General features: G+C 38.9%; 1 protein-coding gene across 4 annotated transcripts; it reads right to left on the bottom strand.

Moving 5' to 3' along the window:
* Positions 1 to 1,362: 1,362 nt before the first annotated feature.
* Positions 1,363 to 26,922, bottom strand: LOC143020705 (arrestin domain-containing protein 3-like). Of its 4 annotated transcripts, XM_076177367.1 has the most exons (9): positions 25,692 to 26,066; positions 23,078 to 23,099; positions 20,898 to 21,016; positions 20,173 to 20,307; positions 18,367 to 18,578; positions 17,225 to 17,407; positions 10,972 to 11,154; positions 7,374 to 7,905; positions 1,363 to 5,929 (listed from the first exon to the last, which is right to left on the bottom strand). In XM_076177367.1, exons 3-9 carry the CDS (start codon positions 21,007 to 21,009, stop codon positions 5,805 to 5,807), a joined length of 1,482 nt encoding a protein of 493 aa, XP_076033482.1. In that variant the 5' UTR covers positions 21,010 to 21,016; positions 23,078 to 23,099; positions 25,692 to 26,066; the 3' UTR covers positions 1,363 to 5,804. The 4 variants fall into 4 exon arrangements, with proteins under 4 accessions (XP_076033482.1, XP_076033483.1, XP_076033480.1 ...); XM_076177368.1 differs by lacking the exons at positions 23,078 to 23,099; positions 25,692 to 26,066 and adding an exon at positions 26,119 to 26,922; XM_076177365.1 differs by lacking the exon at positions 23,078 to 23,099 and having other exon boundaries at positions 25,692 to 26,064.
* Between the last annotated feature and the right edge of the window lie 608 nt (positions 26,923 to 27,530).

The raw sequence follows: 27,530 nt of genomic DNA on the forward strand, positions 1-27,530 counted from the left end.
CTAAACTATTTTTAAATTCATGTATTGTTTTTGCACACACCACTTTCTCATCTAACTTGTTCCAACTGTCTATTACTCTGTGAGGAAAGCTGTTAGAGTCGACACACTGGCACCACAGTCAATTTCATACGGCACATTATGACCTTCAATATTTATATCAACCTTATTTCTCACTGGCAGAACCTTACCTACAACACTGTGTATAGGTTCATGAGAAATATCAACACTAACCACTTCTGGAAGGCTAGGTCGATCCACTAAATGTAACAATTGGTTATCATCACTACCAGTATCTCTCTCTTCCTGAGAAATTCCCTCGAAAACCATATTAGTTTTCTTTTTTCCAAACGTCTTCTTGTTGGTAAATTTTCCAAAAGATCCTTTCTGGGCACTGTGTGGCTTACCAGACACAGTCTTATCAAAACGGCACACTCGTTTTAGGTGTCCTCTCGTGTTCTCACTTTTATGTGGATACCCGCAATGCTTGCAACTTTCTTTTTTCTGACTATTAGAATATTCAGAACTAATCCCCACTTTCCTCACTTCAGTAGTCAGGAGCTTTTCTCCAACGAAAGCTTTTTCCAAATTTAAAATTTTCTCTAAGGTGTCCGTTGAAGACATAGTTTGTAAATCCAAATTCTCTGCAACTAAGTTCGGGAAATACACTTCAGTTTCAATAGCCATAAACAGTTGGTCTCTCACTCGGGCGTCGAATAAGGTCCCAAAGTTGCAATCTTTGGCTAGACTTTTCAAGTCTGCATACAAGTCTCTTAAACTTTCAACAGATTTCTTCTTTCTGTTTTGAAATTTAATCAAACTCCGATGATAGCTCGGTTTAACCTTGTAATGTGCTTCTAAAAGCTTCACTAAATCATTATAGTCTTTCTCATGTGGCAAATTAGGTGAAGTGAGCGAAGCTAGCGTGCTGTACGTTTCACTTCCTAATGATACTAATAAAGAATTTTTCTTCTTGTTATCATCAGTGACTCCATTGTATGCAAAATGAGCTTGCAGCATACTAAGCCATATCTCCCACTTAATCTTATTGGGGTCAAAACAGTCAATCTTACCTGAGTTATTTGCCATTGTAATTCTACTTGTATTAAATCCAGTTTCCTATTGAAACAATTGATTCATAGCCTGCTACACAAAGGCTATTTACGAATCCAGAGTGGCCAGGACGGTTCCGATGGGGTGAATGGGTGAGTATATCTTCATTCTTCGATTTCTCCACCATCAGTTGGAAAGGCAGCTATTTCTGTCTTCTAAAACTGAAATCAGTCCTTTGGCTCACTAAATCCACAAATCCTCGTTGCCACTGTAGCAGTGTGTCGGTGAGGAAAGTTGAAAAACGGGGTCTATTTCTTGAGTTTTATTGCAAGCGGATGTAAACAAACAAGCGACGTCTAGAACGTCTTCGTATCAGTAACTTAACAAAAACAAAAGATGTCTACATAGGATTCAATTAGATACACATGACTAAAAGTGCTGTATAGGATCTAAACCTATTACAAAGTACAAAACGTATGAGAATCACATATATAAGGAATCTACAGCACCAGTATACAATTCTTTAACACCATTTTCATGTATATAAAAATAATAATAAGACAATCTCAATTTATCACATTTAGTTTCATTTTGTGTCCTCTTGTTTCTCTTCTGTCCCATTTTAATAAGTCATGTGTGTATATATGGTACATATGTACCAATATGATGGGCTTACCAGTATTTCTCAAAGGCTGAGGTTCATTATCATGACATTAAAAAAAATATATATAGTATTTTACAAAAATAAAATTAGTAGTTTTGCTATACAAAATGTAGGCTTATACACCAGGAATTACTGTATATTACTTAATCCATCAGTATTCTATCAGAAGAAATAATTAAACAGTGCTGAGTCTTTTCAATTTTCACTGTCAATGGGAAAATGATGGGAACACAATTCTATGCCAGAACCCTAAACACCACACACCATTCACACTACATTTCATGAGCACCACTTACAGAACACAAAAAATTACACCAGCACTTGATAGTACTGTTCAGATCATTAAAGTCAATCCATAAAATTTATATAAAAGATCACTTGGTTTGAGATAGGAGAGATTCACAAGGTCAGAATGCATTACTCACACATACAGAGGGACTGATGTATCACTAAAACTATAATGTATACTCACTTTACTGGTAATGTTATATGGTAGTAGTATGCAGAATAGAAAAAAATAGAGATGTTCATGCAAAAAACAAAATAAAACATGCATATTACTAAAGTAAAAGAAATGCAGTCAACATGAGTATAATGGTCTCAAGGCAGTTGAGTTATGACACTCAAAAAACTGTATTGATCCTTCTTCTGTGGTTCCTTTTTTATTCATTGCACTGAGTGAACACCTGGTTTGTGATGAGGTAGTCAAGTTAGCATGGACAGGAAAAGACAACACTCCTTCACTATACTACAGTGGTTTAAGTACATTTCTTTATGTGAATCTATGAGCCTAAAATATTAGGGTATGTCCAGGCAGTACATGCATACATACAGTACATATACCAACAGATTTTTCCCCCTTACAAGGGAAGTAGCCAAAGTCAAAGGCATAAATCCACTCTCACCCATTTCATCCCCACACACTCCACTCTCATTTACCACTCCTCCCTCCCTCTTTTCTTGGCTCCTCCTGGATGATGAGCCATCCCTGCATCTTGCTCACAGCCCTGGATTAAAATCAATGTAGCAAGGAGAATAGTAGGAAGAGTTAAAGATGTACATGTTCTAGGGGGAGAGAGTGGAGGAATATCAGATAATCTTTTGGTAGAAAGTACGTTGAGAGTGGAGGATAGATGGAGAGAGAGGAAAAGGACAGAAGGTAGGGAGGTGCTTAAAATGAAGTGCTTAAGTGCGAAAAAAAGGAGAAGTACAAGAAGCTGAGAGAGGAGTGGGAGGGAGTGAAGGAGGAATGGGGATGTTTCAAGGACGGAGTCACAAACAAGGAGCACAAAGATAGTGTGTGGAACAAGGAGAATGGGAGGAAATAGAAGGAAGGGTAGTGAATGGTGGGATGAGGAAGCAAAGAAGGTTGTAGAAGAGAAGAAGTGACCATTCACAGATTGGCTACACAATAGGACAAGAGAATCATATGAGATGTACAAAGAAAAGAGAAGAGAAGTAAAGCATAAGATAAAGGAGGCGAAGAGGAGAACAGATTAGAAATGGGGTAAAACTATGACAGAATTTTTTTAAAGTATTAAAAAAATGTTTTGGAAAGAAATTCAGAGAAGAGGAGGCAAATCAAGTAGAGAAGAAAGATAAAAGGTGCAGATGGAGAGATGATAATGGAAGAGATGGCAGTAAGAGGAAGCTGGGCAGAGTATTTTAGGGAGTTGCTAAATGTGAAGAAGGATAGGGAGGGAAAGGTAGTTGCAGTGGGAAGCACTAAGAAAATGACAGTGATGAGTGAGGAAAATGGAGGAGAAATAAGGAAAGATGAAATGATGGCAGTTGTTAAGTAGATGAAAGCAGGTAAAGCACCTGGGTTGGATGGGTGTCACGAAGAAGGTTTAAAAAATGGAGGTACAGTGATGGTGGACTAGCTGGTGAGGTTATTTAATGTTTTTTTAAGAGAGGGTAGAGTGCTGGAGGGGTCGCTGTATTGTTCCATTTTACAAGGGAAAAGGGTACAAATGTGAGTGTAGTAGTTTCAGAGAGATCAGCTTGTTAAGTGTAGTTGGGAGGGCTTATGAGAAGGTCTTGATTGAGAGGATTAGGTGAGGCAGAGAGGGAGTAATTGGTGAGAAAAACTGTAGGTTTAGGATGGGTAGGGGTTGTGTGGATCAGATATTTGTAGTAAGACAGATAAGTGAGAAAGCTCTAGGAAAAGATAAGGTTGTTTTTTGTGACTTTATGAATTTGGAAAAGACTTATGACAGGGTAGACAGAAAGGCACTGTGGGAGGTATTGCAGATATATGGGATAGGAGGAAAGCTGTTGAGAGCAGTCAAGATTTTTTATGACAATAGTAGCGCTTGTGTTAGAATCAGATATGGAGAGAGTGAGTGGTTTGAGTTAAAGGTGGGACTTCACCAGAAATGTGTTATGTTGTCTTGGCTGTTCAATTTATACATGGATGGGGTGGTGTGAGAGGTAAATGCAAGGGTAATGGGCTGGGGAATGGAGATGGTTAAAGAATATGGAGAAAAGTGGGAGATAAGCCAATTGTTGTTTCCTGATGACACTGCTTGTGGCAGGATAAGAAGAAGGATTAAGGAAGTTAGTGACAGATTTTGGGAAGGTGTGCGAAAGAAGGAAGTTGTTGAAGATAAATGTGGGTAAAAGTAAGGTGAAGAGATGTACAAGGGGAGAAAGTGACAACAGACTGGAAGTGAGTATTAAGGGAGAGAGACTAGAGGAAGTGGATAGTTTTAAATACTTGGGTGTGAATGTGGCAGGATAGGGAGGAGTGGAGGTGGAGGTAAAATGTAGATTGAGAGAAGCAAGTAAATGCCTTGGAGGATTAAAAAGTGTAATGAGAAACAGATATTTAGGAATGGATGCTTTGAGGAGATTGTATGAAGGAATGATTGTGCTGACAGCAGTGTTTGGGGCAGAAACATGGAACATAAGAGAGGAGCTTGAATGTGTTTAAGATGAGGTGCCTGAGAAGTATGGTAGGGGTTACTAGGCTGGATAGAGTGAGAAATGAGGAGGTGAGGAGGAGAACGGGGGTGGAAAGGGAGTTGGGAGATAGGATTGAGGAAAGAGTATTGGGATGGTTTGAACACATGGAAAGGATGAGTGAAGAAAGACTAGTAAAAGAGGTGTGGAAGGCAGAGGTGGAAGGAGTGAACATGAGGGGTCGACCAAGGATGAGACGGATGGATGGATGGGGTAAAAGGGGCATTGGGAAAGAGGGGAATGTCTGTTGAGGAAGGATGGGAGAGGACAGAAGACAAAGGTGAATGGAGAATGGTTGTGTATGGATGATGCTGTGATGCATGAGGAGGAGTGAGTAGGGGATGGGGAGTAAGGGAGCATGTGTGAAAAATAAATTGATGCAGCCTGAAGGGATTTCTGCCCATTTCTGAATGAGGGGACAAAGAGTGAGGGTCGTCAATTTAATGAAGCAACCTTGCTGTGGATGTGCTGTGTCTGGGACACTGCTTCTGACCCAGGGCAGTGGGCGAGATGCTGGGATGACCTGTCATCCAGGAGGAGTCAAGATAAGAGGGAGGGAGGGGGTGGATGGGAGTGGAGTATGTGGGGATGGAATGGGTGGGACTGGATTTTATGCCTTTGTTTTTTGGCTACCTCCCTTATAAGGGGGATAAAAGCCTTTGGTATATGTATATAACATTAACAAAAGTAAACAAAGATAATCTAAAACAGTGCTACTCAAAGTGGTGGTCCGCGGACCGGTGCTGGTACATGAGCCATCAGCTACTGGTACGTAGCAAGTGTCTAGTCCATTCTAAGAAATCATTGAGGAATTGGTTGAATCTAAGGATTATTTTTTCATTACTTGTTTATGTGTTTTGATATTGTATTATTTGTTTACAAAATAAGCAGAAGATAAAAAAATTGTAAACTTTTATTATATTCATTATATATATCATTTCCAGTATAAATTAATATCATTATGAAATATTACCAGTACATGGCAAATTTGGGGGGGGAAAAAAAAATGCCGGTCCACCACATCAGATAGTTTGAGCAGCACTGATCTACAATATTCATCTCACATCAGGGTCCTACATGCTCAAAAAATTCATCTTCTTGTTTGAAAATTCTTAGTTTGCTCTTGTTACATGAAACCATATGTCACATATCTCGGAGCAAATTCACCACCTGTTTTATCACTGTCTTCATCATCACTATCATTTGTGATCTTGTGGGGTCCAAAGACACATTCATCATATGAAGGTGGAGCTGTAAAGGAGAATAATAAAGAAAAATTATTTCAAGATTCAAAGTCCATTTTAATCTAACCCTTCCCCCCATCTGCTCCAGTGTCCTGACTACCTGTCATAATAATAACACTTGGTAGCTACTCCCAAGCTTTAATAAACTAGAACATCAAGAAATACATTACAAAATATAGTTTACACAATATCAAATATATAATGAACATATAGGACTCATCTGTTTCTCTAACCTGTCCCAGACAAAATGTGATGACGTAGCCAGACAGCTTCGTCTATAGTTTACAGAGTATGATGTGCAACCAAACAAATGACATAGCCAGACAGACAGACAGAGTACGACGTGCAAACAAACAAACAATTCAAAGTTCAATGACAAAATATGACACTACCTCAGCTACTCCTTTAACCCAGTATTTACCTAAGTGTAGTATACATGAAGGGAGCAAAGCTCATTGGGTCCTGTTTCCTACTCTCTAATTTTCCAACATACCAAGACTCAAATTCATGTATAGTTACAGTTGCAACATATGTCACATGAAAGTTTTCCCAGCTAATACCACTATCAGTAGATATACAAAGCCAGATTTTATTGCTTCACCACTTCAGTACAATGTCCTGCCACCATCTGAATATAACCTGACATTAGCCAAAACTAAATATCTATGGAGCATTATCATCGTAGTTGTTGTTGTTCTTGTTGTCATCCCCTAGACTGTCTAGCTGAGCAGTCTTGTCTCTCTGAGGAATGCCATGGCTGAAATGGTGTTTTCCCACAAATTCTTTATATCCATTGTGTTGTTGGCACGGGAGAAAGGATTCATAACGATGGATATCTGGGTTTGGCACACAGTTCAGTGTGTTGTTGATAGAGCAGTGAGCAATATGATTATGGATATGCTTTTGGAGGTAGACATCCGGTGGTTGAGAAGGATGAGAAGGGAGTATTTGTGTGCAATTCCCAAAGGGAGTTAATCTCACTTCAGCACAATGTCCTGTCCTCAGATGACTTAAATGTGGTGTTGGCCAGACTAAACTCTCTAGTATCCCATTGTGGCCTAAACTTGTGTTCTCACTCATTATTTGTAACAACACATCCATAACAAATTAAAATAGCTTCAGATACAACCCAGGCTTGTCAAACTACTGTATATATATTTATGAATAACCCAACACAAATAATTAGCCTATAATCACTGACACTCTAGATCAGCGTTTCTCAACCAGGGTTCTGCAAAAAGTTATTATAATAATGTAATATAGACATCATCCTATCTAACCTATTATTAAGGTGAAAATAAAATGAGAAAGATATGGTATATGTGTCTTTTCTTTTTGTGCATGGGTTCCTTGAGACATGCAATTTATTTTAAAGGTTATGCAAGGGTAAAAGGTTGAGAGACGCTGCTTTAGATCATATCTAAAACATACAAAAACAAACAATTCCTTACGCATATCTGGATAATTCACACATCCAGGGAAGTACAAAGGTGCAGAAGGAGCTGCACCACCTGCATGAGGAGGAGAATAACCGGGTGGAGCAGATGGATACCCAGGAGGAGCTCCTGGGGCACCTGGATATCCAGGAGGAGCTCCTGGGGTACCTGGATACCCAGGGGGAGCTCCTGGGGCATCTGGATACCCAGGAGGAGCCCCAGGGGCAAATGAAGCTGAAGGTGACGGATTATACCCAGGTAGAGCTCCTGGAGCAGAAGGATAACCAGGTGGGCCTCCAGGGGCAGGTGGGTAACTAGGATACAAAGGTGATTTTTCATCCACAGGTTGTGAATCTGGATCTGGTGCTACCAATCCAGCTGGTGGAGCAACTTTAACTGTAGGAACTGCAGCTGGGGGAGCTGGGTATCCTATCCTCCCAGGAGGAAACATGATGTTCTGATGTGCATTGCGCAGAGGAATGGTTCCAATGGTGATAGGAAATTTTATATCTAGATCAAAGGCCATTCCACCAGGGTCCATTGAGAACTGAAGAAAATAAAAGAAATATATATATATATTTTCCCATCTATGTATTTCAGCATGTATACACCAATCTAGTTACACAGACAAATTTGTCTGCTCCCCAACTGGGAGAATGGTACTATATTACATTGCTCCACACAACACATACATGAACTTCCTGTCAAATCTTCTTCCATGCCCTGACTTTATAACTGCATTGGTTCTGACCTGGGCAGTAAGCAAGGTCCAGGGATAGCCCTTTATCCACAAGGAGCTAAGATAATAGGGAAACAAATGGATGTGGGATGGGTGGGGGGGAGGGTGCATGCCTTGGCTGGATACCCTCCTAAAAGAGCTTTTTTGTATGTGGATAGATATATAAAAGTACTTTATTAGATAATTTTATCTTCAGTCATGTTATGGGAAATCATGGGACATTTACTGGTTGTATTCACCATTATCACCTTTAATTGTATATCAAAGGCTTCTTCCCCTCTTACAAGTGAGGTAGCTAGCCAAGGCTTGTACCCATCCCCAACCATCTGTTACCTATTTGATTCTCTTTCATCTAAGCTCCTTGTGTATGAGGAGTCATCCCTATCTCGTACACCACTGCCCAGGCCAAAGACGATGCAGCAAGACGCAGCACATCCAAAGCAAGTATCATAATAATAATAATAACAATAATAAATAATGATAACAATAATACATATATACATATACCAATGACCTTTTCCCCCTTACAAGGGAGGTAGCCAAAGTCAAAGGCATAAATCCATTCCCAATCATTTCATCCCCACTTACTCCATTCCCTTTCACCACCCCTCCCTCCTTCTTTTCTTGGCTTCTCCTGGATGACGGGTCATCCGTGCATCTTGCCCACTGCCCTGGGTCAGAAGCAATGCAGCAAGACATAGCACATCCACAGCAAGGCTGCTTCATTTAATCAGTAACCCACCCTCTCCATCTCCTCATGCAGAAAAAGAGAAGATGAGGAGAAATCCCTTCAAGTTGTGTCAAAATATCATTCACACATACTGCCTCACCCCCATCCCCCACCCACACCCTTCCATGCATCACAACATCATCCATACACAACCATTCTCCACTCATCCTTATCTTATGTCTTCTCCCTTCCTTCCTCAACAGACATTCCCCTCTTTCCCGATGCCCCTTTTACCCCATCCATCCATCTCATCCTTGGTCACCCCTTCATGCTCACTCTTTCTGCCTCTGCCTTCCACACCTCTTTTACCAATCTTTCTTCACTCATTCTTTCCATGTGTACAAATCATCCCAATACTCTTTCATTAACCATATCTCCTAACTCCCTTTCCACCCCAGCTCTTCTCCTCACCTCCTCATTTTTCATTCCATCCAGCCTAGTAACCCCTACCATACTTCTCAGGCATTTCATCTCAAACACATTTAAACTCTTCCTCTCTTATAATCCATGTTTCTGCTCCATACAGTGCTGTTGGCAGTCACTCCATACAATCTCCTCATAGCATCTATTCCCACAAGTCTATTTCTCATTACACTTTTTAATCCCCCAAGGCATTAAATACTCTTAATACTGTCCTGTATTACTTCTCTGAATATTAATTTCCTTTTTCACTGAACCCTGTGGTAGGGGAGAAAGAATGCTGGCACCAAATGTTGTTGAATGTTTCCCCTTGAGTCGTAAAGGTGACAAAAAAAAAAAAAAAAAAAAAACATATATATATATATATAAATAACAATAATAATTATATACCAAGGTCTTCTTCCCCTCTTTTAGGGAGGTAGCCAAGTCCAAGGCACACACCCACTCCCACCCATTCCATTCCCATCCACCACCCTTGTTTCCCTCTCATCTTAGCTCCTTGTGGATGAAGGGATCCTTGCCTCCTGCCCACAGCTGTGTCAGAAATAATGCAGCAAGACACAGTACATCCACAGCAAGACTGCTTTACTTAATTGGCAACAATCCCTCTCTGTCCCCTTATGTGGAAAACAGTGAGGACAGGTAGAAATCCCTTTGAGCTGCATCAAAGTATCCTCCAAACACAGCCAACTTCCACTCACCCCTATCCCCTGCCTTCTCCCTCACTTTTTCAAAAGTCACTTAATTCTTGCTCAAATCCACCCATCTCATCCTTGGTCATTCTCTCAAGTTCACTCCATCCACCTCTGTCTTCCACACTATTTTGCTTATCTTTCTTCACTCATTATTTCCATGTATCCAAACCATTCCTTTACTCTTTCATGAGCCCTGTCTGCCATCTCCTTTCCCAGCCCTGCTCTCCCCACCTCCTCATTTAATAATACTAATACTACTAATAATATCAACAGTATTTGGAACTATGGCAACTGAAAGAGCTACCATGCTTTACCATATAAACTCAGCAACATACTTGTGCAGAAAGTCTTAAAATAAATGCAAACAGTATACCACAAAGCCTTTTCTCCACTTGCAAAGGAGATGGCCAGCCAAGGTATACACCAACCTTATATGGCCCATCAGGTCCTGCCAGAACATATATTCAAGTACCCCATTGTTAGGGGTTCAATAGACGGCCAACTGGTATATCAATAGACATATAGATATTCTATACTCCAACCAACTCCCTAAGAAATTAACCCAGTAGGGAAATCATTTCCAAGACAAGTAAGAACAGTAGTGACATAATTATGTTCACATAACCACCCTGGACTAAATGAGTACCGATACAGAATTTATCTGACATATGAATTATAAGATAGTGCATGACAGCAGTGTGGGATTGCCCATAAGATAAGAAGTGCTGGTAAACCATCGTCCATAACACTGACAAAATGACTGGTCTGGCAATGGACACTAAATACCTACATGAAGCCACAGCACAAAAGAAATAGGGGACATTATACTACAGTCCTTCACTCATCCCAGGCAGCTCCACTAAATGTTTTCAATGAACAATTTATGGGCCAAACAGGTGTTCATGAGTAGTTTCCTGGAAGTTGCAGGCCTCCCCAAGAGTGAACAGGAGCAACAGATTGATTGATCACAAAGACTCAGAAATTAAGAGATCAATTAGTAAATAACTTGATGAAAACAGCTTATCCCACCTCAAATGTGTATTTAATTATGATGTTTTGGCAGCCTGGAAGTTCTGAAGGTGCCAGTGGAGGAATTTTCAGTAACACACCTGACCAGATGTCACTTTCACCCCCAGGAATTGATGGGTGTTCTAAAGAGGCCACTGTCCTTGTTGAGCTCTTTGATTCACCCTCAGCATAATATGTGACTTTCTGAAAGAAAAAGAAAAAATTAAATATATATACTGTATACATATATATATATTTATATATGTATATATATATATATGAATATATATACAGTCGAACCTCCTGGCAGATAAACTATATGAGAAAAGTAATGGGCCTATCAACTTTGAAAGAATGAGGAGAAAGCAGTGATAGATTATAGTGCTCAAGTCACTAAAGGGTATAGATTCCATTGATAGAAGAGATCTAATTAAAGATGGGAGGGCTTTGAGATGTTATGGAAGTAAATTAGACCACATGCCAAAAGGATGTGAAGAAATACAGTCTTCCATATAAATGTGTGTGTGAAATAGCTTTGAAGGTGATATAACCCAAGCTTAAACAATACATTAGTTCAAATCTAAATACACTCAAACCTCGTTTATCCGGCCTTCACATATCTGGATTTCGGTTTATCCAGCCATTTTGAAGCAGCTGGGCAGCTAAATATTATTTTCGAAAATAATATTTAGCTGCCTGAAAAAACGAAAAACTGCCACATACGCGAGGCGAACGATACAAAGTTACAGTAGTTTGAAATGTAAACATCAGATGGCGTGCAGCGGGGTTTATAAACGACGCTAGTCTTGGGATAAAGGCCATACAACACCTATTTACAGTATACTACTATACAGTACTACGAATACACCTGTGTCATCATGCCTAATAAAGTCGTGAAACCAAAGCGAGTTACTCTAACAGTGCGGCAAAAATTGGACTTAATCAAGAAACTTGTGGAAGGAGCAAGTGTAAGAAATGTGTGTGACGAATTTGGAGTGGCCAAACAAACAGTGTCGGATATTAGAAAATCCAAGGCAAAGTTACTGATTTACTGTTCTAAGTTTTGTGTGGACACAAATATGCTAATGAACGAAGTCGGTAGCATAGGATCAGGACGCCATCTTGTCGTCTGTCAATTGACAGCCTCGGTACTTCCGACAGTACCTCGCCAGGTACATTTTCTTGAAGGAATGTTATGGAGCAGATATACATGCATTCCTTCAAGCTGCAAGAACTTTGTATACCCCGCAAGCTGAGAAAGTGGTTGAAAAGCCCGCCAACGTCTCTCACGACAATGTCAACGAGGACGAGCCGGATGAAATTTAATTTGCAGGTAATGATATATCAAACACAGGTTAGGTTAGGTTAGATGAATTTATCATCCCTTCATTTCTTCAACGCTGGCATCTATCATAACAAACATGGCGTACCATTCGTCCGACACGACTTCGTTACTTAACGAAATCTGTTTTAGCACCTTTTTTGGTTTTTATTTCTGCTCACAAAATTGCATATTACGTTGATATATTATAATTTACAAAATTAATAATTAATTTTCTATTGCTATATTACGCCCATGGTTGAAACTAAAAATTTACCAAAACATTTTCAATATCCGGATTTTTTCATTATCCGGACAGGTAGCTGCACCAATTAATCTGGAAAAACGAGGTTTGAGTGTACAACCACTCCTCGTTTAACAACGACAATTGGGACCAGCGCGCCGTCGTTAACCGAATTGGTCGTTAAGCGAAAGTGTATACATATACGTACATGTACTGTATGTACAATGTCCAGCAATACATGTATCTTTATTTTCGTGTATTTTCCCTCCTTTATACAGTACATTAAAGCATTATTTACTGTTTACTTACCATGGTTAGGTTCATGAAATTACCGTATAAGACCAAATCCACGTATGCTGACATTCCATATTAAATACCGGGGTATTTTTTTAGACTCGACCATGGGCGCAATATAGCAATAGAAAATTAATTATCAATTTTGAAAATTAAAATGTATCAACGTAATATGCAATTTTGTGGGCGGAAATGAAAGTAAAAAATACCTTGCTAAAAGCAAATATGCTAATGAACAAAGTCGGTAGCATAGGATCGGGACGCCATCTTGTCGTCTGTCAATTGACGGCCTCGGTACTTCCGACTACCTCGGCAGGTATATTTTCTTGAAGGAATGTTATGGTGCGGAGATACATGCATTCCTTCAAGCTGCAAGAACTTTGTATACCCTGCAAGCTGAGAGAGTGGTTGAAAAGCCTGCCAACGTCTCTCACGACCATGACAACGAGGACGAGCTGGATGACATTTAATTTGCAGGTAATGATTTATGTTAGGTTAGGTTAGTTTAGTTTAGGTTAGACGAATTTATCATCCTTTCATTTCTTCGACGTCGGCATCTATTATAACAAACATGGTGTACCATTCGTCTGACATGACTTCATTACTTACGAAATCTGTTTTTGCACCTTTTTTGTTTTTTTATTTCCGCTCAAAAAATTGCATATTACGTTGATATATTATGATTTACAAAATTAATAATTAATATTCTATTTCTATATTGCGCCCATGGTTGAAACTAAAAATTTACCAATACCGGTATATACTGTACTCCAGGTAGTTTTTGCAGCTTGCAGGATGGTAATGTAGACCTAAGCTTCAGAACACTACCTCACAGCTAATATCCACCATACAAGTTAATTTATAACATCATACAAATTTGCCTCAGCCAACTTGATTATCATACACGACGTTGTAACTTCGGGAGATTTACGTTAAACGAATATTGGTCTGTCATAAAGCCCGTCGTAACTCCGCGTTGTCGTTAACCGAGTAGGTCGTTAAACAAGGAGTGGTTGTATGATCATTGGAAATTAAATATATGGATCAAGTTGGAATTGTACATGAATTTGAATCTAGGCATGTTAGAAAATTAGAGAACAGGACACAGGACCTAATGAGTATTGCTCATTTCCTGTATACTACAGTTAGGTAACTACTTACTGGTACAGCCACCCCTTCCTTCCCTTGTCCTCTCAACACTCCCGACACCCTCCCCACTACACTCCCAAACCCAATCTCACCCCTCCCTTTCAACTTTGCTTCACTCAATGCCAACACATCTATCTTCTCACAGACATACTGCCTATCATTTATCATACTCACGCACATTAAGAGACCTAAACCTTAGGGTTTTGGTTGGAAAACTCCTCTTAAACCCTCTTATGCTTTAACTTTTTTTTTTAGGAATTTACCCTTAAGGGCTACAGAGAACAGGATCCCAAGTCCAATCCTCTGTCACATTTTAATCACCTTTTACAACCAAAATGGGAATACTTGGTGGCAGTATTCTCTCTCCCCTACCACAAGGTGTGGCAAAATTAGAAATATGTATTCAGAGAAGTGGTATAGGACAGTATAAAGAGTGTGGGGGACAGCATATCGGAGGGACAGTTGTAGTACAATAAAGTAGCATCATTTCTCTACAAGTTGATATTTCCTCTAACACAAAATGATGTGTAGCTCTGGTGTGTAGGGGTGCCCCATATAGACCCTACTGTATCAGTTGCATGCTACTGAGGAGATTTTTACCTCACAATAACATGTATCCAATACCCAGTACAGGGAAATAAGTGTATAATTATGTAAATTATAATTAGGTAAATAAAGAACACTTCATCCTACACTGCCTTATTCTCATCCTAACCACACAATAACACAGTATTTATTCCTTGAGTGACTTGTGGGTCAATCTGGTGGCTGTTCCTAGCTACCTGTGAGGAACGGGTCTCCTGCAAGTTACCTGGGACAATGGGTCAACTGATCCACTCCCACCAGACATCTTCATAAAATCTTTTCACTAGGAGACCTACTGGCTAGGCAGGTAGCCATAGTCAGCCTGCTAGTGCCTGGAGTCTCCTGCATGAGAACTAGGATAACAGATTGATTCCTATGATATGGACCCCAGTAAGACAGACTTTCTTCCAGAGAACTGCATCTGGACATCTTCAGTTATGATGAACACATAATAAAAGTATTCATTTCATTCATGAAGCTGGAAGGGATTCTCAGTATTCTTTATCTAGAGAGAGTTGATAAATGTGAAGGAGGATAGGGAGGGAAAGATAGCTGCAGTGGGAAATGCTAAGAAAATGACCGTGATGAGTGAGGAAAATGGAGGAGAAATAAGGAAGGATGAAGTGAAGGCAGCAGTTAAGATGATGAAAGCAGGTAAGGCATCTGGCCTGGATGGATGCCATGCAGAATGTCTTAAAAAAGGAGGTACAGTGATGGTGGACTGGTTGGTGAGGTTATTTAATGTTTGCTGGTGAGAAGGTAGAGTGCTGGAGGACTGGAGGAGTGCTTGTATAGTTCCACTTTACAAGGGAAAGGGGGACAAGTGTGAATGTAGTAGTTTCAGAGGGATTAGCCTGTTAAGTGTAGTTGGGAAGGCTTATGGGAGGATCTTGATTGAGAGGATTAGGAGAGGAACAGAGGGAGTAATTGGTGAGGAACAGTGTGAATTTAGGACAGGTAGAGGTTGTGTAGATCAGATTTTTGTGGTAAGACAGATATGTGAGAAAGCTATAGGAAACGGGAAGGATGTTTTCTGGGCCTTTATGGATCTGGAAAAGGCTTACGACAGGGTTGACGGAAAGGCACTGTGGGAGGTTATGCGGATATACAGGATAGGAGGAAAGCTTCTCGGAGCTGTCAAGAGTTTTTATGAAAGTAGTAGAGCTTGTGTCAGGATTAGAAATGGAGAGAGTGAGTTGTTTGAGGTAAAGGTGGGACTTCGTCAAGGATGCGTTATGTCACCCTGGCTGTTCAACTTATACATGGATGGGGTAGTGCGAGAGGTAAATGCAAGGGTAGTGGGTCAGGGATTGGAGATGGTTAAAGAAAATGGAGAAAAGTGGGAGGTGAGCCAGCTGTCGTTTGTGGACGACACTGCACTTGTGGCAGGATCGGAGGAGGGATTGAGGAAGTTGGTGACAGAGTTTGGGAGAGTGTGTGATAGAAGAAAGCTGAAGATAAATGTGGGTAAAAGTAAGGTGATGAGATGTACAAGGGGTGAAAGTGGCAGTAATCTGGAAGTGAGCATTAAGGGAGAGCAACTGGAGGAAGTGGATAGTTTTAGATACTTGGGTGCAAATGTGGCAGGAAAAGGTGGAGGTACAATGTAGATTGAGAGAAGCGAGTAAATGCCTTGGTGGATTAAAAAGTGTAATGAGGAATAGACATTTGGGAATGGATGCTAAGAGGAGACTGTATGAAGGAGTGATTGTGCCAACAGCACTGTATGGAGCAGAAACATGGAACATAAGAGAGGAAGAGAGAAGGAGCTTGAATGTGTTTGAGATGAGGTGTCTGAGAAGTATGATGGGGGTTACTAGGCTAGATAGAATGAGAAATGAGGAGGTGAGGAGGAAAGGGAGTTGGGAGATAGGGTTGATGAAAGAGTATTAGGATGGTTTGAACACATGAAAAGAATGAGTGAAGAAAGACTGGTAAAGGAGGTATGGAAGGCAGATGTGGAGGGAGTGAACATGAGGGGACGTCCTAGGATGAGATGGATGGATGGGGTGAAGGGGGCTTTGGGGAAGAGGGGAATGTCTGTTGAGGAAGGACGGGAGAGGACAGAAGACAGGGGTGAATGGAGAATGGTTGTATATGGAAGATGTTGTGATGCATGAGGTGGAAAGGACGGGGGGATAGGGGGTTAGGTAGTGTGTGTGAGCAAAATTTTGATGCAGCCAGAAGGGATTTCTCCCCTTCCTCTCCTTTATATGGGGATACGGAGAGGGGGGGGTCGCCGATTTAATGAAGCGGCCTTGCTATGGATGTGCTGTGTCTTGCGACACTGCTTCTGACCCAGGGCAGTGGACAGGGTGCAGGGATGACCCATCATTTAGGAGGTGCTAAGATGGGAGGGAGGGTGGAGGGGTGTGGAGTGTTTTCAGGAATGGAATGGGTGGGAATGATTTTATGCCTTTTCCCTTTTTGGCTACCTCCCTAGTAAGGGGGAAAAAGCCTTGGTATGTGTATGTATGTAGTAACAGATAGATCTAATTTACCTCAGAGACATATAATATCAGCTTTGGTGATACTGAGGTAAATGACCCTTGCATGTTTGCAACATTAAGCATTAGCAATCTGATTACATATATCTTACCAGTGCATTATAACATTTACAATATTCCTCCAAGTGGTGAGGGCAATGGCATTTACACAATGAAAATTTCTTTCATACTGACCTGTACAATCTTGGCTTTTGTCTTGTTCATAGATCGATTGCTCATGTTGGTGCACTCAGCATTGATAGACATGCTTTCCCCTGAGACAAAGCCTGTCTTATCAATATTCAGAACAATAGATATTGGTCCTGATTTACAGCACCAACAACAAAGATGTTTTGTTCTATTCTCCTGGACAGGGCTCTGCAAAAGAAGACACAATATAGATCATTGGTTCCCAGCTAACATCACTATCATGATGAAAAAACTGATGTGAAAGGCTTATTTAAAGAACTTCAAGAAAATGAGGAGAGAATGGTAAACCTGATGAAAACTGAATGAATGTCTGTTGAGTAGGGAAGGAACAAGATATAGGAGTGAGTGGACAATGGTTTTGAATAGATGATAAACTGCTGCAGCCTAATGGGCTGCATCACTTCCTCATTTCTCACTATCCATTCTCATAAACCCCAATACACTTCTCAAATTCTTCATCTCAATATATTTAAATTTCTTCTTTATGCTCCCTTACCTCCTATTTAGTAGCTTTTATGTTGGGTTATAATTGGAAAGGGAGTTGGGACATAGGGCTGATAAAAGAGTACTGGAATGGTTTGGCCACATGGAAAGAATGAGTGAAGAAAAATTAGAAAAAAGAGGTGTGGAAGGCAGAGGTGGAGGAGTGAACATGAGGGGGCAACCAAGGATGAGCTGAATGGATGGGGTAAAATGGGCACTGGGAAAGAGGGAAATGTCTGTTGAGGAAGAATGGAAGAAGACAGAAGATAGGGATGAATGGAGAATGGTTGTGTATGGATGATGCTGTATGCATGGAAGGAAGTGGGTTGGGGATGGGGGGTGAGACATGAAGTGTGAATGATATTTTGACACAGTATTCCACACAGAGCAGTGGACACTTGGAACAAACTGGATGAAACAATAGTGTGTGCAAAAACAATACATGAATTTAAGAGCAAACTATATATATATATATATATATATATATATGTTTATACACACATATATCTAAGACAATCTGGACTCTTTTGCTAAAGGAACTTTAACATACTCAAGTGAATGATCTGACATTTACTAAATTTAAACCTGCAGCAATGGGCTAAAGGATATACAACTACTTGTATATCATCTATCTTACCACTTACATTAACACCTGGAATAGTATTGAGGTCATAGAGGCTGCTAACTGACACAAACTTTTTACATTTTTTGTCGAAAGCAATGGGAAGATCAAGTGCAGCCGAGACTTCATGGCGCACTTTTCCATGCTCAGATTCAAATGAAGAAGGAAGGTTGGGTGGCAACATAAAACTAAAGTTGAATGTGTGGTTGCCAGGTGGCAACTTGCATACACTTCCTGAAAAAAGAAGAATAGGCATAAACTCCTGGAACATCCAGGTGATATAGTTGAAACTGGAACTAGACATGAATCTTAAGTATAGTTATTTAGGATAGGTATGATAATTGAAGAGTAAGAGAAAGAATCTCTTTAGCATTGCACCAATCCATCAAACAATTCATTATCTTCGGTCTTTTTCAGGAGACCTATGAGTGCCATGCAATTGGCAACAGCTTCTGGATTGGTCCATAACTCACTTATGGAAGAAATATATGGTTATCTGGTTGTGGCTGAGGTGGGGCATTATATCAGGTGTTCAGTGTCCTCTGTGTGATGGTTGCATCTGGGGCAATTATTTCTGTGGCCTGGCCTATTCTGTGTTGATATTATCCAGCCCTTGGACTATTCTGTGTTGGTATTTTCCAACCCCAAGGCTCTGTTTTGAGTCCCTTACTGTTCATCATGCATATAAATGACTTGGACAATGGAATTAATAGTGATGTAAGTTTGTAGATGTCACTAAAATAAACTTGAAAATAAACAGGAAATGTTGAAACTATGTCATGGAAATATGGAGTACACAGATGAACACTTCAAGTCAGTTTTCACAGCCAATGATCCAAGGAGGTTGAGCACTTCCCTTATTTCTAAATTTATATCTGCTAAACCTTGTTTTTTGCTCCCCTTGCTTTTCTCCAAAAAGTTACACTCTTTGGTGAAGACCAATTGGAAACCTTCATTCATTATTTCTGCCTCAGCTGAGGCCTCTTCAAAGACCTCACCATCTACAATTAACTTGGTGTTTTCTTCCCTGTGTCTCAATTTACCTTTTATGAGCCTGTCAAACAGTTTTGGTACACCTTTGCATTTTCCTACTACACCTCTTTCAAAATTGCTTTCTTCCTTCCTGTGAAATCTGGAAAAGTCATTCCTAGCTCATTTGTAAGTTTTTTTTTTTTTATTGCTTCTTTCCTTTCTCCATTTTCCTCAAATCACACCCCTGGCTTTTTTTGTAACCTCACACTTTTTGTTAAACCAATACTGTTTTTGTTTCTTCCCTTCTCTAGCCTTTGGCACATGTTTGTTCACTTCTAGGTTGTAAATGTCAAGATTTCCTATTTACTCCTTATTTCTGTGGTATTCATGAATTCCTCCCAGTTTGTTTCAAAGAATTTTCTCAACCCTAAGTAATCTACTTTTCTAAAATTGAGTCTCCCTTGCCTGTGTGATTCATTCTATGGCTCTATTTCCTCATCCTCCAGCTGAAATTAAATTGTAACAAAGTAATTTTTTCTTATATGGCATAGGTAGTTCAAGGAGCTGATGATGTATGGCTCTTTGGTTAGTAACATGTCTAATCTTGTGGGAGTGTGATCTCCTCTTACCTGGGTCACTTCCTTTACCCAATGGATCATTGTTTTCTTTCATTGCTATACTCAACAGTGTACTTCCCCAGGAATCTGCTTTGCTACTTGCTTCCTATTCCTCCCACTTGACATCAGCATAATTAAAATTTCTAATAAGGACTATGTTACTATGTGTGTGTGTGTTTATGTGTTTGTGTGATAGTAACATACAAAGCTTAATTTGATCACAATGGCTAATGTCTTACCATTTCCCAAGACATAGTACTTGGTGTTGTAATAACTCTCACTGGAGCGATAATGTTTGGTAACCTGTTTATCACCTTCCTTTTCACTCTCAGTCCAGTGTACTTTGCTGTACCCCTTAAATTTCACCTTCACACCTGTAAAGAATAAATTTCTCAATACAAACGCTCATAACATTTCAAGTTGGGAGTCTCAGGCAGAAAATGATCATCAACCCCTTGTCTGGGATACCCATAATTTCAACTATTGCCTCAAGTATCCATGACTAGAATCCCATGACCTCACAATGGCTGGTAATGGTCCTTGGACCTTCTCATATATTTTTGGCCCGCAAATTTCAACTCATTATCCCACATTAAAAAGCTGGCAATAGTTTTTTTCACATTCTAGGTAAAGTTTGATGACAACAACAAATCAATAGCACCAGTTGGACTATGTAATATTAATATAAGAGTAACCCTTTAAGAAGTCCTTTCTCTCAATCAATAAATTCATTAACCCTGATCTATCTTGCAGAAGACTTGGAGCCTTCTTGTAACCAGCAACAACAATTTCTACTAAACATAAAATGGGAAAATTCAAACAACCTACAAGTTCTCTAAAACTGAGAGCACACAGTTTTTGTATTGGTGCATACAATATTCATACTAAACTATTACAAATTTGCAAATTCTTCCTATGTCAGGTTAAAACCAAATAATCATGTCTCTAAATACAAAAAACTTACCACGACAATTCTTTGGAGAAGTATTAGTCAGATTAACCCTCCCAGTGATGGTTTGTCCAGGGAAGTACACAATATCAGGATGATCCAAAATAACATTTATGTTAGTTGGCATTGTTCAGCTGAAAATAATTATCAAATACTTTTATGAAGCATATATTTTAAAAATATGGGAAGGCTGTAGGACTGGAAATGACTAATTAGTATGGATGTGTTACATGTGATAAGTGTAGAATAGTTGAGGACTAAGAAAGTGTATAATACCAATTTATAAGTGAAAAGGTTGCAAGCTTGAGTGTACAATACCAGAGAGCACATGCATGTATGTTACACTCAGTTAAAACTGTAATTTGTTACTATCTATACTTAATGAAAAAACAGCAAATGATTTGCTGACTAAAAACTTTATTCACACTGATTGAAAAGCTTTCATGACAGATTTTACTTTTATAATTTCACTTGAATATGTGTTTCCAATGGTAATTCACAGGGCTAGGTAGCTCGTTTGCACCAACTATTTTTTGTTGTCCTTGGATTTTAATCCTGTGCATTGGTATTTTCATTTTGTAATTATTCTAATTTGTGACTCTTGAAGGTCTTTCCATATAATGGAATGTCTCATCTACATAAATGTACAATTATTTATATTTAGTAACATGATATATATAAACCTCATTTTTTCTGTACTTAATCTTTTAATGTGATGTTTTCATTATCAATTAATTCATTCAAAGCATACTAAAATGGTGATGAAAATCCCCTTCTTTGATAAAAGACTAAATTACTGGTGTCATCTATTTTCATCTTTACTGTACTTTCCTTTTGGTATTTTTACTCCTTTAAATCCATCTAGACCCCCTACCCCCTAATAGAAGGGGAGAGGAAAAAAAAAAAAAAAAAAAAAAAAAAAAAAAAAAAAAAAAAATATATATATATATATATATATATACACATACATATGTATATATATACATATATATGTATATATACATACTGTATATGTATATATATATATATATATATTCATATATATATATATATATATATATATATATACTGGTGTCATCTATTTTCCTCTTTACTGTACTTTCCTTTTGGTATTTCTACTTTAAATCTATCTAGACCCCCTACCTCCTAATAGAAGGGAAATATATATATATATATATATATATATATATATATATATATATATATATATATATATATATATATATATATATATATATATATTTATAATAAACTCATTTTAACACACTAAACTTAAACATCATTAAAATAGTATCACAGTACTCTTCTGCACAATACATCTTCCTGCGGACATATACAATAACTATTTCATTATACCAGAGTAATTTTTCATTCATACTGTACTTTCCTTTTAGTATTTTCACTCCTTTATGCCCATCTGAACCCCTTAATGGAAAACATATACATATACATATATATATATATATATATATATATATATATATATATATATATATATATATATATATATATACATACATATATATATATGTATATATATATATTATATATATATACATATATATATATATATATATATATGTATATATATATATCATATATATATATATTATATATATGTATATACATATATATATGTATGTATCAAATAAATCAAACAAACTCATTTTAGCATATTAAACTTAAGCCTCAATAAAATAGTATCACAGTACAGTTCTGCACAGTACATCTTCCTGCAAACATATGCAATAACTATTTCATTATCCCATAGTAATGTTTCAATTTTTCAATAATCTCATCCAAGATATCAAATATGTCCTGAATTATAATGTACCACCACAACAATGGAATACCCCTATTTTCTGATTAATCTTACTTTATTTTTATATGACACAGACCTTGTATATTGACTGGATACCCTTTGCATGCAACATATCTTGATTATTCCAAGGCTTTTGATATGCTGAAAGCAGTACAAAGGGAGCTGTCACTGGTTGTCAGCCCTCTTTGTATTTAAAGATGGAGGAAATACAGATGAAGTTGACAAGAGAGTTCTTGGGCTGTCTGAAAACTAAATGTTAGCCCCTTGTGACTGAATTTTCAAACGGAAGTGAAAAAGTTGACAAGGTTTGAAGATGGGCACCAGAGAGAGGATGCTCTGATGACCCTATCATAGGACCTCCTTGTGCTGGTACCTGTCATTGGTCCCTGTCCACTCTGTAATATCAAAAAAACTAAGTGTATAAGTACAGATGGAGAATTGCATACCAGATTCACAGATAAGGTGGAAGTGAAATTCCAAATAAAGATCATGAGAAAGATGTAGGAATTCAAGCATACGCTGTCAGGCTGCATTGTTTCTGACCTGGACAGTAGGCGGGGGTCAGGGATGGCCCTTCATCCACAAGTAAATGAGATAATAGGGAAATAAGTGGGTGTTGGATGGATGTGGGATGGGTGCAAGCCTTGGCTATCCCACTTTCAAGGGGGAAGAAGAATTCTGGTTTATATATAGAGAGCAACTCCAAGTACAATGTACATACAAGTGACAAAAGCAAACCAAACTTGGAGAAGTATCAAAAGAATAATAGACAAAAACACTGCAAACACTGCACCTAGTAGGACCACATCCAGAGTGCTGTCAGCAGTGAAAAATGAATAACCTAATTTTAAAGATGTTGATAATATAAAAAAGGTGCAGAGGAAAAATACAAAGGATAATATCCATGATAATCTTAAAGAGACCAGAATATAGAAGACTGACTTCATATGATTGGCATTAAGAGATCTAATCATCTAACTCAAATATCCCAGCGTTGCAAAAGACTTATTCAAACCCATTCACGGAACACTTAAGATCTAACAAGACCATAACTCAGTAAGAAAAAAAAAATGCTGCCTCAGTACTGTGGGCGGCGGTCAAGTGGAACAAATTGACGTGATGTAGTAATGGCTAGGGGCAAATGGTCTCAAGGTCAGTCCATTAATCCAAAGAGCAAGAATGAGTCCTCTACGAACCACGCCCATGAACTGTATTGAGCGACGGAAGTACAATTTCCAGGAAAGTTAAAAAATAAATACCTGGTTTAATGACGGTGAAGCGGTTAACATTATCTTTGACCGATAGTGAGCATGAATTTACATACATACATATACCAAGGCTTTTTCCCCCTTCCAAGGGAGGTAGCCAAAAAGGGAAAGGCATAAAAACACTCCCACCCATTTCATCCCTAAATACACTCCACACCCCTCCCACCCTTCCTCTCATCTGAGCACCTCCTGGATGACGGGTCATCCCTGCACCCTGCCCACCGCCCTGGGTCAGAAGCAGTGTCGCAAGACACAGTACATCCACAGCAAGGCCGCTTCATTTAATCGGCGACCCCCCCTCTCTGTCCCCCTTTGCATATAAGGCAAGGACGGGGAGAAATCCCTTCGGGCTGCGTCAAAATTAACTCACACATACTACCCCAACCCCACCCCCCCGCCCATTCCTCCTCATGCAGTCACAACATCATCCATATACAACCATTCTCCACTCACCTCTGTCTTCCTTCCTCTCCCTTCCTTCCTCAACAGACATTCCCCTCTTCCCCAAAGCCCCCTTCACCCCATCCATCCACCTCATCCTAGGACGTCCCCTCATGTTCACTCCCTCCACATCTGCCTTCCATACCTCTTTTACTAGTCTTTCTTCACTCATTCTTTCCATGTGTCCAAACCATCCTAATATTCTTTCATCAACCCTATCTCCCAAATCCTTTTTCACCCCTGTTCTCCTCCTCACCTCCTCATTTCTCACTCTATCCAGCCTAGTAACCCCCACCATACTTCTCAGACACCTCATCTCAAACACATTCAAACTCCTTCTCTCTTCTTCTCTTATGTTCCACGTTTCTGCCCCATACAGTGCTGTTGGCACAATCACTCCTTCATACAGTCTCCTCTTCGCATCCATTCCCAAATGTCTATTCCTCATTACACTCTTTAAACCACCAAGGCATTTACTCGCTTCTCTCAATCTACATTCTACCTCCACCTTCACTCCACCTTTTCCTGCTACACTTGCACCCAAGTATTTAAAACTATCCACTTCCTCCAGTCGCTCTCCCTTAATGTATGTAATTTTGTGTAAAATTTGCCCATCCAATCGGACATATCTTTATTCACGGCCTCCACTCCCACTCCCGTCCGAGTGCAGTGGATGTAATTACAACATTCGAAGTTCTTGTCAAAAATTGGTGGCGTTATCTGTATAACATTAGATAACGCTACCATTGTTTGACGTTTAATAACTTGTTTTTTCATAGAATAGTAATAACTTTCAGGCAAAGATGATTTCGTAGAATAAAAATCACTTTCAGGCAAAGGTGAAACAGTCCCGCCAGAAATTATATGACATAAATTTTAAAGATTAGAAATTAATTGACGTTGTTCTTCGATTCTGCCGATGTGTTACTTATAAGAATTTCCTTAGGCAAATAAAATACCAAAGCAACATAAAAAATGTGAAATTGATCAGTCTATTACCAAACTTATCGAGCGGATTATTTCAGTTCTTGGATATGACAAGCTATTTTTACTTTATAAGCCCACGTCTATTTTTCGCGCCAAAGTAACATCTTCGCCCACATGCTGGACAAACATCTGATACGACTGTATTACCCCTGTAACCCAGAAAATCTTCAGGCATGCTCATGTTGGAAAATATTGCATCATTGTTATCTTATGGTTTAGAGTATAAACGAGTGAAATCAGTATAATTCCTTAATAAATATTAATGTAAGACGTCAATATTCATTAACTTACAAGTTCAAAAAGGAACGTATTATAATGTCCCTGTCCTTCTCCCACCATTGGTACGCTTTAGACCGCCTGTCTTCCCCTCACAGTGTTGCGTTAGTTGTGTGGAGCAGCGTTGCCAGAATACCAGTATACCACACCCTATTTTTTCCACACGTTTTCTTTGATCGAAAACTGAACAAGGACTAAGCTATTCCATGTATGTGATTGACGGAATTTCTATCGGCAGAACGGACACACACAACAATGTGGAATAGGAGTGTTGCCACCAACAGAGTTCTCTAAACATTAGATGAGAAAGAAAACACATATAAATAATACTATTGAAGCATATACCATTATAAACCGATGAATATTAGAATACCGCTAATTCTTTCCCTAATAAGGTAAATGATAATAACGTAACATAATTATTTTACTGAACAAAACTCACCTAATATTTCCTCCTTTTAAAGGGTCTTAAAGAGTTGTCTGACCTATCACTGTCATAGTCACCGTCGTATTCAAATTGTGGCACTTGTGATTGTGAAGAGGGATCCGAGTCTGAGGAGGTAGTATATGGATTCTCTACGGTATTTTCTTGATCAGTATCACTATCACTGAGGAAATCTCTGTCAGGGTTTTCCCCAGTACTACTGACATAGTCTTCGCTAAGATTTTCTACTGTATGGATCGGAAACTCGTCATTTGGCTCATAAAAACGGAGCACACTTTGGTCTTCGCTACTAGTATTTTCTGGGTCATTTTGTTGATTTTCTGTATTTAGGGAATCCTCTGTATGGAAAAGCTCTTCAGTTGGTCCATCATTGTTTATCTCATTTTGGTCGTCATTACTAGTATTTTCTGATTCATTCTGCTGATTTTCTGTATTTAGGTTATCCTCTGTATGGAAAAGCTCTTCACTTGGTCCATCATTATTTACCTCATTTTCACATACCTTGAGTTGCGACACCTGTAGAAGAAGCAATATGTTACTCTCTCCGTTTCAGCTGAATAATTGGACCTCACAAACCTACACCTTGACCATGTTATCTTCCTCTGCTAAGCACCCTTCTCTTGTATCATTGCAATTTTACGACTGTTAGTGTATAGATATAGGTATTTAATGGAAAATTTGGTTATCAGCAATCCATTTTACGTATAACATTAACTAAACGTAACTTTGCACACAATAAGCTAGAGGCCCCAAAGCAGATAGAAAATGTGGAAATATTTTTCCACAATGTATAGAAATCCGTCCACGTTATCCACGCCAGTTGCCAACACTCACTAGATTCCCTCACCATGAGCGATATTTCCACGAAACGGCAACGCTGCTTACACCTTGACCATGTTACCTTCCTCTGCTAAGCACCCTTCTCTTGCATCATTACAATTTTACGACTGTTAGTGTAAATAGGCTTTTTATGGAAATTTTGGTTATCAGCAATCCATTTTACGTATAACAACCTTCTCTTGTATCACTGCAATTTTACGACTGTTAGTGTAAATAGGTATTTAATGGAAAATTTGGTTATCAGCAATCCATTTTACGTATAACACCCTGCTCTTGTATCGTTGTAATTTTACAACTTAGTTTATAGATATAGGTATTTAATGGAAAGTTGGGTTATCAGCAATCCCTTCTACGTATAACACCCTTCTCTTGTATAATTGCAATTTTACGATTGTTAGTTCATAGATATAGGTATTTAATGAAAAATTGGGTTATCAGCAATCCATTTTACGTATAACATTAACTAAACATAACTTTGCATACAATAAGCTAGAGGCCCCAAAGCAGATAGAAAATGTGGAAATATTTTTCCACACTGTGTAGGAATCCGTCCACATTATCCACGCCAG

The sequence above is a fragment of the Oratosquilla oratoria genome, chromosome 40 (assembly GCF_046742065.1).
Source record: "Oratosquilla oratoria isolate Oo_2021 chromosome 40, ASM4674206v1, whole genome shotgun sequence".
Lineage (NCBI taxonomy): Eukaryota > Metazoa > Arthropoda > Malacostraca > Stomatopoda > Squillidae > Oratosquilla > Oratosquilla oratoria.